This window comes from Podarcis muralis, chromosome 2, assembly GCF_964188315.1.
Source record: "Podarcis muralis chromosome 2, rPodMur119.hap1.1, whole genome shotgun sequence".
In the NCBI taxonomy this organism is placed as follows: Eukaryota; Metazoa; Chordata; class Lepidosauria; order Squamata; family Lacertidae; genus Podarcis; species Podarcis muralis.
Window position 1 is genome coordinate 1,178,248 of NC_135656.1, and position 15,837 is coordinate 1,194,084.

Sequence of the window (15,837 nt, forward strand, 5' to 3'; positions counted from 1 at the left end):
AGATCACACTCCCCCTGTACCGCTCTCTGCAAAGGTGACCATCAGGGGGACCAAGGCTGACTCAGTTCTATAGCCAGGCCTGAACCCATATTGGAATGGATCTGAATAATTATGTCATCCAAGAATGCTGCCTCACTACCACCTCTCTCTCCCCCCGCCCCCGTGGGTATGGGCATCTGGGTTGTATTTAAGCATTGGTTTTATCAGCAGCTATCTTTCATGAGTTTATCCAATGCCTTTGGAAAGCCATTCTGAGTCAGTGACCATCAACATCCCATAAGTGAAGCATTGTGCAAAATACTTGCTTCTGTGGTCTTGAATTTCCAGCTAGTCAGTATAACTGGGTCACTGTACATTCTATTCTTATGAGAAACACAATATCTTTTTAAGTTTTCTTAATATTAGCCCTGTTATCACTCCAGTAATTTGTTTTTAAAAGTAAAATAATAATAATACTGTAATAATAATTTTTATTTATACCCCACCCTCTCCAACCGAGACCGGGCTCAGGGTGGCTAACACCAAATAAATAAAGTACATTAAAAACAAAATTAAACACTCAGGTGTAGCCTTTACATATAGAGAAAGTAGTCCAATCACTTCAATGTCTTTCCTACACCTTTTCCAACTACAATATATTTTTTGAGATGTGGGGGATTAGAACTTCATTAGGTGAATATATAGCAGCATTCTCCCAATCTGATGCCCTACAGATGTGCAGAGCGACGAATTTTATAAGCTCCAGCCAATAGTGAGGACATGTGCTGGCTGGGGCTGATTTGAGTTGAAGTCCAAAGTATTTGGAGGGCACCAGGTTTGTGGAAATGTGTACCAAATTGCACATGTCCTCAGTATTGGGGTATATGAAGGGACATAAGAAGAGCCCCCGTTAGACAAGTCCAAAGGCCCACCTAGTCCAACATCTTACTCGTTCAGTGGCCAACTAGATGCATATGAGAAGCCTGCAAGTTTGATGCCAGCTTTCTATGTTCACTTCCTTTCCTAATCCCAACATGAAAGCCACCCTTTTCCCACTGCTGCTGCACATAGAGTTCATTATTTTTTAACCATGTACCATGATGCAACGACATCTTTCCTGGATAGTCACATTGCTGTATGTATGAAAATGGCTTTGTTGTTACTATTGCTCCAGTTTGTTTCATTTTAAAATGACATTAAACCTCATTTGCCGTTTTCTTGCCATTCACCCATTTGTAAAGACTTCCAAAAGGATTGCTCCATTTCGCTCAAGCCTTTGCCATCCTAAATAGTCTGTCTGCAAACTTGGCAAAGTTTGCTCACCTCTGTTTCTGTGTCATGCAGATCCTCCAAGAAGCATCTGTTCCAATACAGATCCTCACTGCTTATTTCCTTCCATTGTGAATATTGGCGTGTTCCTGTCCTCTGTTTCCCATTGTTTTACCAGTTTTTGTTCTGTAAGGGCATTTGCCCTTTCACTCAGTGACTACTAAGGGTTTCTTCACTGGTGTTTTTGTTAAGAGACTTTTTGAAAAGCATTTTGGAACTCTAGGTATGATTATCCCTGGCTGCACATGATTACCAACACTCAGAGAATTCTAAAAGGTTGTTGAGGCAGGACTGCACTGCAGAAGCCATGCTGATTCTTCTTAGTGATGCTTGTTCTATGTTAAATTGTACTTTGAATTGTGTTTTCTACCAGTTTATATAGGACAGAAGCTAGGCCAATAGGGTTGTTAGTTATGGACTCCCCTCTGCTTCTCCTTTCTTCCTTTATTTATTTATTTTCTTGCATGACCTTCACCATAAGGTCTCAGGCAGTTTAGAATATAATAAAACAGTATTAAAATCAATTAAGCAATTTGCAACAGAAGAATAGGGTGGATCCTAAAAATGGATGTTGTATTGGCTACCTCAGAAAGGTGTGCTGATGGTTGTGACAACTTTCCTATTAATCAGTGTGTGTTAACTGACCAGGTAACATCTTAATTTGTCAGATCTAGAACATCATCTCCTGCCACTTCTATTTGACTTAGTTCTTCAGGTGCCTACTCAGGGAAAAAGTGGTGAAGGCACAGTTATCTGCAGCAGGGTCCACAGTGAGAACGAATACAAATAATACATTCAGCTTCTCTCCTCCTCCTTTAGGAATCCTTTTACTCTTCTGTTGTCTAGCTGTTCAGCCATCTCCCTGCTTGTCTTTTCTGCTTCTGATAAATGATATTGGATTGTTATAGGTCATAGAATAATAGAATTGTAGAGTTGGAAGGGCCCCTAAGCATAATCTAGTCCAACCCCCTGCAATGCAGGAATATGCAGCTGTTCCATATGGGGATTGAACCTGCAACCTTGGCATCATCAGCACTATATTTACAGGACCTTTTTACAGTAGGTCCATTGAAATTAATATGCCTAAGTTAGTCATGTTTGCTAATTTCAATGGATGGTATTATTGTGGAAGTGGAATATTTTCTGCTTGTGCAACGGGACTTCTCCCTTCTGGCCCTATGCATGCCTTGAGACCCCCAGAGCAGATTTAGGGGCATGCAAGGGAAGAATGTTTCATTGTGCAAGGGTAAATTCCACCCAGTGGGTCTGCGCTGAGTATTACTAACATTGTTGACTATATTTTTACCAATTTCATTCCATAGTTGAGGGTGCATGCCATGGATTTTTTAGTCAAAGTGAACCAGCCAAGAAGAAGAGGGAAGTATTAGTATGTTTGAGAGATCCCCAAGGTTTGCAGAAATAGAAGAAAAAAAAACCTCCAGGAAATGATACAAAAGAAAACCTGAAGCAAAAAAAAAAAAAAAAAAAATGACAAGACTGCGCATGCATGTAGTCACATTGAGGAAACGAGAGGGAAGAAAAAGCAGAGCTTGGATCCAGAAGTGTGACACTACTAAGCCACACTTACGAGCCGGATTCAAACTGTACAGGGACGTTGATTGTGTTGGCTGATGGCAGAGGAGGAAGGAAAAGGTAGGAGATGGAAGATGGAGGGAGAAAGCTACCCCCACAAAAAAAAAACCACCACCCAGATGGTGGAGAGGGAATGATGAATGGAAACCATGGATGAAGTGAGGGGGTTGTAGGCTGCACAATATCTTAAGAGAGAAATTTAAAAGGTGGCACCCCAGAGAAAAAGCCACGTGAAGACTTGGCATGCTCAAAATGTCAGTTGGAAAAGATAAACAGAAAACTTTGGGGTGAGTTGGGAATGTAGTGTCCTGGAGGAGCACTGGGTGAGTTTGCAAGGAGCTGGCTAGAACCCTGAGCCAGGGATTTTTACAGATAAACATTTTGTTTCAGGTCTGACTTGTGCTCTAAATTCTTCATCATTTTTCTTATTGCCGGTTCATATTTATTTTGTTAGGGTTTATGCTTCTTTTTGTTCTCCTAATTCAGGTTAGACTTCCACTTTTTAAAGGAAACCTTGCATTTGCTTCTGCGACTGCTTGTCAACCGCAGACATCCGCTTGAACTTGTTTGTCCCTTTCGTAATCTGAGTATATTTTATCTGATACTGTATTTAGTAAGTGACCATGTTGCACTTTCAGAGCAACTTCTATCATCTATCTATCTACCTATCTATCTATCCTGCCATCACATGAGAGCCCAGGACAGTTAACAAATACAGTGGTACCTCTGTTTTCTAGCGTCTTGGAAGCTGAATGTTTCAGAACCTGAACGCCAAAAACCCGGAAGTAATTGCTTCTGTTTTCAAACACGTCTTGGAAGTGGCACAGCTTCTGCTGCATTTTTTTCCTTTTTTCTCCATTGACTTTGCCATCTACCCTTTGTGCCTTGGTTGTCGAACATTGAGGAAGTCTAACGTTCTTCCGGAACAGATCACATTCGACAACCGAGGTACATATATATAATTAAAATGAGAGAGACAGAGTTTTCAGCAGGAAAACTCACTAAATACGAAGCTCACAGTTAAAATTATTAACCCCACATTGATAAATGCAACAACACAAGTGATAACAGTTGAGAACATAATTATGTTAAACAGAAACAGTTTGTTTAATCCAAAGATCCTGATTAAAACAGGTGTTTCTTCAAACCTTGCCTTTAAAACTCAGTAGATGGGGTGGAACAACTGCATTTCTGGGGAGAAGGAATTCCACAAACAACCTGCCATGATCAGGAAGGCCCTTCCCCGCATCACTCCCCAATGAGTAATGCTTGTGGGGATCCCAAGAAGGGGATTCCAGCAGATCAGAAAACACCAACATGGAGCATTTTATAGTGGCAACCTCTGTATTCTGCAACCGCGATCTAGGAGTGCAGCTAATAACTGAGTTAAACGTCAGCAGCTTCCATTGTGTCCTTTGCTGGTCTAAGGCACAGTTCCCCTAACATAGCTAGAAATATCTCTTTGCTGTAATCTGAATGTATATGTGCCCAGATAATGGGAGGTTAATTGAAGCCACCCAGCACTTTCTCATTTGGGCTGCCTTCCTGAGTTTTTGCCAGCTTTGAGTTTCATCCCAACCTTCAGTTTGGGTTGTGGACAGTTACAGTACAGGGAACATGAACCTGATATTTCCGCACTCTGTGATTCTGGGGACCTCATCCACACATTGAGACCCTGCAATCCTTCCTGCCTAGCTAGCTCTATGTGAAACAATATCATTTATGAAATTGCCCCCTCAGAGTGCTTGACTTAAGCTTCCTACACAACAACCTACCTCATAACTATTTTTTAATGTTGGTGCTGTTGCCTGTGTGCCTAACAACTTCTCCAGATCTTTCACTTTTACCTCAAGGGAATAGATTTCCAAAGAGCCCCAAACTTGCTGCATGGAGCATGCACTCATAGCTTCTGTGAGCAGGCGGATAAGCAAAGTATTGTGTTATGAGGTTTGTGGGTCAGGTGTGAGGCCTTTTCTTGGCCTTTATTTCATTATTCACTCTCACCTTATTCTTGATAGCTTTTTTGCACTTGCAGAGCTGGGTGTCCTCAGACTTCCCTAAATAAATAAACTCTTCCTGTTTGTTTGTTTGTTTGTTTGTTTGGTGTTTTTTTTTTTTTTTTGGGTGGTGGTTATCTTAAATACGTTGGTGTAGGAATGGGTGAGGTAGTATGGATCTGTTGTCTATACACTCCGTATAGCAAGTGTTTCAGTTTGAGCACCACTTTTCCTATCCCCTTATCTTCTCTTTTACATTTGTGGAGGGACTTTGTGGAAAGTAACCTAATGACCCAATGAACACAAGGAACCCTGTACTCAAAATTTTAAAATAGAATTAACTGCCTTCAACATTTGGATTCATTTTTCCAGTTGCTGCAGGTGGCAGCGAGAGTAGTATGCTTTGTCTGCAGTTCTCAAGTGACTTCCTATGAAGTTGTTGCATGTGTGTAGGTTGTTTGAGGACTGCATACATTCAGGGTGGTCTTTTGCTTCTTGTTTATTTGCTTCTTGGTATGAATGGAGCATGCAATTAAATGTTAGTGGTTGGTATTGCAGGACTCAAACACAGGAAAACGAAGGCTATGTCTCCATTTCCTAGCAAGTGGAATAAGACAGTGGCTGATAATAAAAATCATTATAATACCATCATTAAATCATGCAAGGAGTACATGCTTTTCTGCCTTACGTTAGTGGGCTGTGTCACAGTATGACTGACTGGCTTTTGATTTCATCTCAACATTACAGGATGCAATTAAGTCACAGCGTGGTTCTCATGGTTTATAAGCTTTCCCCAGCCTAATGTACTCCAGATGTTGTTAGGCTAAAGCTCCCATCAGCCCCCACCAGCTTGGCCAAAGGTCACGGGGTGGTGGCAGTTATGGGCAAAACATCTGGAGGGCACCATGTTAGAGAAGGCAGGAATTGGGTGGCCTTCGCTATAATTCTCCCCTATTCTTCTTGCCATGCTCAAATTTTACTTTCTGCAAAAGGGGGCGTCTGTCTGGTTGATGAGAAATGTGAAGCCATCAAGAGAGGTCACTGGGAAGATCTGTGGGTCTTGCATGTTATTGTTAACAGTGGATACCTGGTTGTGACACTTCCACTCTACTTAGCAATCAAACCTAGTTCAGATACTCCAGGCTTCTGGCACCTTTTCTCCTTCAGGTGGCTCATGGCCACTGCATCACTGAAAAGGTTGAAAGGCTCCAGCTGGGGAAGACTTGGTCAGGTCACAGTCTTGAGCAGTGTTAGAAACTCAGATATATAAGCTAATTGCCAAATAGCATCTTAAACCTAGGTTACAGTCGCCACAGTGGAATGGCTAGGTGCCATTTCCCCCCAAATGTGCTTTATTTTTTTCCCCATTTCATTCTATAGCACTTTATATTTTAAAGAAAAAAATCTCAAATTGGTTTACAACCATCAAATAAATTCAAGCTTCAAGAAAAACATTTGGCTTTCCCCATTTCCCCCCTACTTAATTTATAGAGCTGCCCCATAACAGAAGTGCTCTAGGAAGCCAGGATGGTGTAGTGGTGACATTATTGGACTAGGACCTGGGAGATCAGGGTTCAAATCCCCACTCCGCCATGAAGCTCACCGGGTGACCTTGGGCCAGCCACAGGCTCTTCAGCTACCTCACAGGGTCATTGTGGGGATTAACTGAGGGGAGGGAGGTGAACAATGTACTCCTTAGAGAAAAAGATGGGAGATAAAGGCAATAAGTAAGCTCTTCTGCTGACCTGCTTAAGAAGGCTGGAGAGACCACCCGGATGGAGATGTCCGTCACCAACCTGGTGCCCAGAGATTTCCACAGGGTCGCAACTGGATCTGCACCAGTCACAAAATGCTCTGGCACAGGTCCAATTAAAGTGGTATTGAAATGAAATGAAAAGAATAATAATAATAACAAATTCCATTGCAAAAACGGGAAAAAATGGCTCCTAGACATTCTGTTGTGGCAACTGCAACCTAGGTTTAAGGTGCCGTTTGGTGACTAGTTTATGTATCTGGGCTCCAAACGCTGGTGACTATCCCTAAATGAGAGGAGAGAAAGTGTGTCAGGTTGCCATTCTGTGGTTGGTCTTCTCTCCAGTTGTCAGTTGCAGATTACATGACTACCCTACCAGAGGAAGTAGCTTTGCATTTAAGAGGAAACTAGTATTTTGAGATCTTCTGATTCGGTTGAAACTTATTTTTCCCCAACAAAAGCCCTATGAATTTCACAAAAGTTACTCGCTCACAAATTATTAATAGCCGTCTGCCCCCAAACAGTCATTTATAGTACAGTGGTACCTCGGGTTACATACGCTTCATGTTACATACGCTTCAGGTTACAGACTTCTCTAACCCAGAAATAGTACCTCAGGTTAATAACTTTGCCGCAGGATGAGAACAGAAATCGGGCTCCGGCGGCGCGGCAGCATCAGGAGGCCCCATTAGCTAAAGTGGTGCTTCAGGTTATGAACAGTTTCAGGTTAAGAATGGGCCTCCGGAACGAATTAAGTACTTAACCCGAGGCACCACTGTACACTGACATCCCATTAAGGAAATGAACGAGCAAACACTTCAGACTCCGGTTTACAAATCCTTCATTGCCTGAGGACAATTTCTACGGGTCACAAGCAGCCAGGCAAGTTACTGTTTTACAAGCCCAGTTTAATATCTGTCTGGCTTAGACTAAGCAGGTGTGTGGGGTTCTTGCACTTGAGGCAGCAAAGTGTTCAAAACAGCATTTTTCTCCTGCTTCAGGAACAGGAAGTGCTGTAGGAAAGAGATACTATAGGATAGCTGCTACAGACTTGGCAAAGAATTGCAAGTACAGAGCAAGCAAGTTGTTCTGTGGGTTCTGGACTAGGAATGAAGTATAAGTGTCTAAGCAGCCTTTTCACTGGGTGTTGACAGGGCAGCTGTAAATATAAGGGGAAGGAACCCATCTTGGAGCTTTACAAGTTTAGACGGAAGAGAGTGCAAGTGGGGGACTGCACTGTGTGTCTGTGTGATTTTAATAATACACTTAAATCAGATTTCAGCAGGAAATCTTCTGCTAGTAGTGGAAAATTACTTCAAATTCCTCACGAATGGGCTTTAAAGGCTATGGGGCCCAGATACTTAGGACTTCCCTAGCTTCTATCAGGCAACCCAGTCTATTTCTTTTAAGATCTGCAGATGACTGCAATGCGTTTAAAACAGCAGCACCAGACCCTGCAATATCCACGCTTTCCATCCTCCCTTCATGTGGATTTCTTTGTGACTGATTTCTTTGGGCAAAGGGAAATGTAATCTCCCACAGCTCTGTGCCAAGAAGACCCAGCATCATTTTCAGTATAGGCCTAAAACAGTCTTTTCTGAAAAAATGCACACACACTTGTTTTTTCTTGCTGGTCGAGTAGGGACAGGGCTGTTGAATTCAGAAGCTAAAGTGGAGCTAAAGGCTGCTTTTTCCAGCCATCTCTTCTAATAATTCATTAGGACCTTCAAGTACAGCATACCTGCTACAGGACAACATTATGGTTTCTTCTAACAACCAGGTTTGAGTAGCTCATGCTTTGCATGAAGCTGATAATATGTGTGTTAATTTTGTAGCAGCTGACCAGCAATTGGTACTTTGGGCTAAATTAGTGGATTTTAGGCTTTGTTTTGGAGCAAGAAGTAGTTGTGCCCGGGCAGAGGGGTGAAGTATCCTGAGTGCACACATCTGTGTATTTTCTTGTACAGTGAGGGAAAAAAGTATTTGATCCCCTGCTAAATTTGCCCATTTGCCCTCTGACGAAGAAATGACCAGTCCATAATTTTAATGGTAGTTTTATTGTAGCTGTGAGAGACAGAATAACAACAGGAAAATCCCCAGAAACCCAGAAGACAAAAGTCAGAGATTGATGTGCATTATAATGAGTGAAATAAGTATTTGATCCCCTATCAATCAGCCAGATGTCAGGCTACCTGGTATCTTCACTTTGTGTAAAGAGCTGAGATTAGAAGCACCTGCTGTAAGAGAGAGGTCTTGCCTGTAATCCCAGCTCGTTACAGTACCTGTACAAAAGACACTGTCGACAGAAGCAATCAATCCAGCAGATTCCAAAGTAGCCACCATGACCAAGACCAAAGAGCTGTCCAAGGATGTCAGGGACAAGATTGTGGACCTGCACGAGGCTGGACTGGGCTACAAGACTATTGCCAAGCAGCTTGGTGAGAAGGTGACAACAGTTGGTGCAGTAATTTGCAAATGGAAGAAACACAAAATAACTCTCAACCTCCCTCGGTCTGGGGCTCCATTGCAAGATCTCATCTCATGGCGTTGCAGTGATCAGGAGAACTGTGATGAAGCAGCCTAGAACTACAGGGGGGAACTTGTCAATGATCTCAGGGCAGCTGGGACCATAGTCACCATGAAAACACACTACGCAGTGAAGGACTGAGATCTTGCAGTGTCTGCAAGGTCCCCTTGCTCAAGACAGCACATGTACAGGCCCGTCTGTAGTTTGCCAATGCACATCTGAATGACCAGAGGAGAAGTGGGTGGAAGTGTTGTGGTCAGATGAGACCAAAATCAAGCTCTTTGGCATCAACTCAACTCGCCATGTTTGGAGGAGGAGGAATGCTGCCTACGACCCCAAGAATGCCATCCCCACCGTCAAACATGGAGGGGGACATATTATGCTTTGGGGGTGTTTTTCTGCTAAGGGGACAGGACACCTTCACTGCATCGAAGGGATGATGGACGGGACCATGTATCGTCAAATCTTGGGTGAGCACCTCTTTCCCTCAGCCAGGGCATTGAAAATGGGTCGAGGATGGGTATTCCAGCATGACAATGACCCAAAACACATGGCCAAGGCAACAAAGGAGTGGCTCAAAAAGAAGCACATTAAGGTCCTGGAGTGGCCTAGCCAGTCTCCAGACCTTAATCCCATCGAAAATCTGGAGGGAGCTAAAGGTTCAAGTAGCTACACATCAGCCTTGAAATCTTACTGACTTGGAGAGGATCTGCAAAGAGGAGTGGGACAAAATACCTCCTGAGATGAGTGCAAACCTGGTGGCCACCCTTTGACTCATGTATGCATATTTGTGCAGGAAATATAAGCTGATGCAAGCATTAAACATACGTTTGCAGCTAAAACTTTATTGGTCATTTTGACACTTCGATGATTTTGCCATTTTGCATTCTAGAATTGTATCTTATTTTGTAATATGTGGGAACATTGTGAAACTGTTGAGTTACTCTTTGGCCTCCTCTATCCCTATGCAACGATAATCTGCAAGATCACTTTCCTGAAAGAAAGTTACCCAGAACCTTTCAGAGATGAGGGTCTGTATTTTTTGGCAGAACAGTGTGTTTCTATGAGATGTAAAGTTAATGCATGTAGTTTGCTTGGCAGAGTCCTGAATATTTGAGAATGGAACATGCTGCACAGCTTGGGCAGTTAAGAGAAAGTGATAAATTACTGTCATGTGGGGTTGCTTTAAATACAATTTCGAAACATCAGTTGTTCCAGAATATGGCAGCAGTGCTAGCTGTGCAGAGCATATCACCTAATACTGCAAGAACTTTGTTGGATAAATGCAAGGTGTTGAGGGAATTTGAGGGAACACTTTCTCCTTTACATACCTCCATACATGGAGGACTAGTGATGAGATCTCCTTGTAGGTATTTTGAGAGAATAAAATTGGATTTCTTGTTTTAGTGTTGTGTTCTCTCTCCCCATTTTTATCTGGTGAATTTAAAAATTTCTGTATTTTTATATTTCTGATGCAGTGGAAGGTCACACGCCCCACCAGTTTTCCACACCAATTATTTGAGAAATTTCAAATCAAGTGATTTATTCATTTGGCCATGACAATAGTTGAAATAAGTTTAGTGCCTTTCCCACCCAGTCACTACAAAGTTGACTGATTGGTACTGGACGTTCAAATTGCAGAGAGTGGATAGGATCTCATCTTGGAGACCATGTACCGGTATTTTTATGAATTGTGTTGTTACCTGATGCTTGAAGAGCTGTAGCAATTGAAAAGCAGGTGATACATTTGCATTTGAAACAGAAAATAAAAACCCTTGCCCAGTCCTAAATGTGTTTACTTTGAAGTAAGTCCTACACAGTTCAGTTGGGCTTAAGTCCTGGGAAAGTATGCTTAGCAGTTGCAATTTGGCTTATATCTATGCTTCGTCACAATCAGTTTCATCCTTTGGTGGCTCTTTTGCATATGAAAATTAGGCTTTTAACTGTGCCTTACAAACATGAGTTTACTTTTAGGAGATTGCAAATGTAAGCTTAATAGGTTTCACATTTTCTTTTTAAACCAGGCTTTTTTTAAACAGTCATGTTAAATTAAAAGTTGGTTTAATGTCTGTGTCTCTCTGTGTAATGCCTATTTGATTATAGTAATTCAAAGGTAAGGGAGAAAATCAAAGCAATTATCTTTTTTAAAATGGACTTTTATGCACCCTGATGGTTTATATTGTTGTTGGGGTGTATTTTTAAGTGTGTTAAGGTGGGGGGACGGAGGCTGAATCTTCCTGATTTACTGGCAGTCACTCTAAAGCTGCCAGAGATTACATTTAGCATTGCTTATAATCATGGCTGAGCTTACCAAAGCCAAAAAATACTCTGAGCTTTTTTACCCGTGTAGTGTTTCATAACACGTGTGTTTTGGCTCTTTCCAAAGAGTGACCATGCAGTTGGGCTTTCCCCCGAGAAACTGGTATCAATTTGGCAGGGCTCTTCTGATTCTTGCTTGGAGTTCCTGTCGCTGCGACCCTGCAGTGAAATGTACACAGGAAGGTTTGCCATCAGATCTATATTGTTCTTTCATAGTCATTTTCATCTTGTGCATGTTACTGACATCACAAAGGAGCTATAATAGTGCTTTGCCTGAGTTGGTATCACATAGTCCTGCCCTTAGCTTGGTTGCCGCAGTTGGGGATTGAGCAGAAACACTACAAACTGGTAATTTTGAAGGAGGTAAGTGAGAGGGAATGGGCTGAATTTCAGGTAGGTAGGCTGTAAGCTAAAATAATTGGGTGGGATGGGTCATAGGAGAATGCTTCTTAGAAAGAAGCTGATATGTTGTGCCCTACAACTAAAGTCTTTTTCTCCTGTTTTATCTCACAGGGCGTGTGTATTATTTCAACCATATTACAAATGCCAGCCAATGGGAACGCCCCACTGGAAACAGCAAGAATGGACAGGGAGAGCCGACTAAAGTGCGATGCTCACATCTCTTGGTGAAACATAACCAGTCTAGGAGACCTTCATCATGGAGGGAGGATAAGATCACCCGGAGCAAGGAGGAGGCCCTGGAGCTAATTAATGGCAAGTAAAAGTAAAGGAAAGTGAGAGCTCAATGTACTGAAGCCCTGCTTTCCACACCAGACAGTCCAGCCCCCAATGCAGTGCTTTCCTTTCAAAATTGTGATGAAGCCAGCAGCCTCTGGACAATAGGAACCTGTTGACTCACTTCACTCCTCTTGATTGGGGCATTTCAGTTGCCTGTTAGGGCCATTTTTTCTACAAATTGTCTGTGCACCATATAAATTAAATTTATATGCCTCCCTTCATCTGTGTATCACAGGGCAGTTTACAGTATAAAAACACAAAAGTACGTAACATAGTAACAAACAAAAACAATACTCCCCGCTCTCCCAGTTTAAAAGGCCAGAGATTGCTTCAGTAGCCAAAGGTCTAGGTAGAAGAGCCAAGTTTTTACCTGGCGCCTAAAGATATGTAATGATGGTGCCAGGTGAGCTTCCTTGGGGAGAAGATTGCACAAGCACAGGGCCGCCACAGAAAAGGCCCTCTGTCATGTGCAAATGAGGCACACAAAGAAGGGCCTTAGATGGTGATTGCATGGTCTGGGTCAGTTCATATGGTTCACATATAAAGTCTCCAGCTCTTAAGATTGTAGAGAAACATGTGGAAGTGGGAACTGCCTCTGAAAGGCTGCCCTTTTCAAACCCTGCATGGCTAAGTGTCCTTCCTTCATTGCCATCTGTAGCAGCCTAGTCCATAGAAGCTGGCTGCCTCATCCATCCCACCTTGCCAAGAATTTCCAGTGCTGCAAAACATTCCTCAGTTATCATGTTCAGTATAAAGTAGGCGGACGGAGTGCGATAATGCAAAATTAATTTGCATAAGGTGGGGTTGGTGGCATGCGGTGTAGATAGCTTTTTGTCTGATGTATGAACAGCATAATCAGAAGAGGGTTCAGTTGGGCTTTATATCTAGAGCCTTAGGACCTATTTCATACAAACAGCTGATGAGGTGACAAAATTTGCTCCTGGACTTTCATCCTGCGATGGAGAAGTTTATAATAGTTTTATTCTGTCCTGTAATATGTGAGTATATATATCTATGTCTGTCTAAATATATAGAATCATAGAATTGTAGTGTTGGACCTTCTACCATTATTAATGAAATGTATCTACTACTTGCCAGGGCTGAAATCACTGCCAAGACTCAAATTTGACTCAGCCACTCCTGTTTTCTTCTGCATGTGGAACAGAGTTTTGCAGGGCTGCAATAGAATCTTAGAATTCGAAGGGACCCCAAGGGTCATCTAGTCCAACCTCCTGCTACGCAGGAATCTTAGCTAAATCATCCCTGACAGATGGCTATCCAACCTCTGCTTAAAAACTTCCAAAGAAGGAGAGTCTACCACCTCCCAAGGGAGTCCCTTCCACTGTCTAGCAGCCCCTACTGTCAGAAAGTTCTTCATGAAGTTTAATCGGAATCTCCTTTCTTGTAACATGCCCCCCCGCCCCGCAGAGAATGAGCAAACAAGTTTGCTCCATCCATCATGTGACAGCCCTTAAGATGGCTATCATATCTCCTCTGTCTCCTCTTTTCTAGGCTAAACATACCCAGCTCTTTCAACTGCTCCTCATAAGGCTTAGTTTCCAGACTCTTGATCATCTTGGTCACCCTATTCTGCACACCTTCCAGCTTGTCAACATCCCTCTTAAATTGTGGTGCCCAGAATTGGACACAGTATTCCAGGTGTGGTCTGACCATGGCAGAAGAGAGTGGGACTATGACTTCCCTTGATCTGGACACTAGATGTCTGTTGATGCAGCCTAGAACTTCATTGGCTTTTTTCTGCTTCTGCTTCACACTGTTGACTCATGCTAAGCTTGTGGTCCACCAAGTCCCCTAGATCCCTTTCAAATGTACTGCTAGCAAGTCAGGTGTCCCCCATCCTATATTTGTGCATCTGGATCTTTTTGCCTAAGTGCAGAACCTTACATTTGTCCCGACTGAAATGCATTTTGTTAGCTTAGGTCCAGTTCTCTAATCTGTTAAGGTAATTTTAAACTCTGATTCTGTCTTCTGTGACATTAGCTACCCCTCCCAGTTTGGTGTTGTCTGCAAATTTGCATCCCCTCAGTTCCTTCATCCAAATCGTTTATAAAGACATTGAACAACAGTGGGCCCAGGACAGAACCCTGTGGCACCCAACTTGTCACTTCTCCCCAGGATGACAAGGAACCATTTGGGTTTGGTCAGTCAACCAGCTGCAAATCCACTTAGCAGTTACTTTGTTCAGCCCACATTTTACCAGTTTCCTCGCGAGAATATCATGGAGGACTTCGTCAAAAGCCTTTCTGAAATCAAGATACACTATGTCCACAGCATTCCCCTGATTCACCAAGTGTGTGTGTGTATATATATCTATATAATCTTTGCATGTACAAATGTGTGTAAAGCCTTGGTGACAAGCTCTTTTTAAAATGTGCAACAAGGTATATGGAGGAGTGTTCAGTCCTGTCAACATTCCCCTTCCCAGTCTGCAGTCTGAAATTCTACTGTCTACAAACCCGTGACCATCTCATCTGGTGTATGTGCGATATATGCCCCAAAGGGCAAAATAGAGTTGGAGGTGCTGCCCAGCACACCCTGTTCTGAGAACACAGTGCCAGATTGTGGTCATAGTAATGCATTGCGGGTGGAATGAGCAGAAAATAGGTGGAGCTGTATCAAACTTTGGCAAACCTCTGGACAAGGTAAGATGCTTGGTAGGAGAAGGAAGAATGTCTGCCAGTTTGCATCGTTTGTCCTTGTTCTAGAGTCTGTAGAGCTCCAGGAAAGGACCAGCATTCTCAAAGTTGCCAGACTTCTTTTTAGCTCAGTTCATCAAACCAGAACCGGGGCAACCCTGACTTGCTAGTATTTTGAATCATTTTGGAGCTGAGGGTTTCAAATGCATTTCTCATGTAGCACACACACTTGGGGGAAAGGTCTAAAATCGCTCTTGTATGATTTGGTGCCTCAAATACCAGTTGCCACAATTTTGAGCTTGTTCCTTATCTATTTTCCCATTTAGCACTTTCTTTTGTAAAGCCACCTGAGAGGTTTGCTTGTATTTTCTTTGTAAAAATGTGTATTTTTATATTGAAAATAAAATTTGTATTTTAAGCCAAAACCAATGTTCTTTAACACATTTTCATGTATGTTGAATGTTCATTTCACTGGTGGGAGGGAGGCAAGAGGGCAGCATAACTGTGGGTGGGAGAATAAGATACCACCTGCATATCTCCCACATGAAATCTGGTGCAGTGCTTGTTCGTTGGCCACCCTTGGCTTCAGCTGAATTGGATTAAGCTAATTTAAAAATACTAACATGTTCTTCTGGAAACACCAGACTCCTGATTTTTTTTGTCCTTGACAGTAATAAAAGTTCAGCTCCTAGCAGGGTGGGAAGAACCTTAGGTGCCAGTATGGGTAAGTAGAAATAAAAAATTAAAAAAATCCTTCCAGTAGCTCCTTAGAGACCAACTAATTTGTTATTGGTATCTGAAGAAGTGTGCATGCACATGAAAGCTCATACCAATAACAAACTTAGTTGGTCTCTAAGGTGCTACTGGAAGGAATTTTTTATTTTGTTTCGACTGCGGCAGACCAACACGGCTACCTACCTGTAACGAGAAAGAAAAATGTTAGGG

The 15,837-nt window shown here is 42.5% G+C and overlaps 1 protein-coding gene across 1 annotated transcript in view; it reads left to right on the forward strand.

The window, feature by feature from the left end:
- Positions 1-15,837, forward strand: part of PIN1 (peptidylprolyl cis/trans isomerase, NIMA-interacting 1) — a 38,341-nt gene that overhangs the window by 1,934 nt on the left and 20,570 nt on the right. Inside the window, exon 2 of the mRNA XM_028721173.2 lies at positions 12,011-12,211. Within this exon, the coding sequence (XP_028577006.1) occupies positions 12,011-12,211 (201 nt within the window). The remainder of the gene's footprint in view (positions 1-12,010; positions 12,212-15,837) is intronic.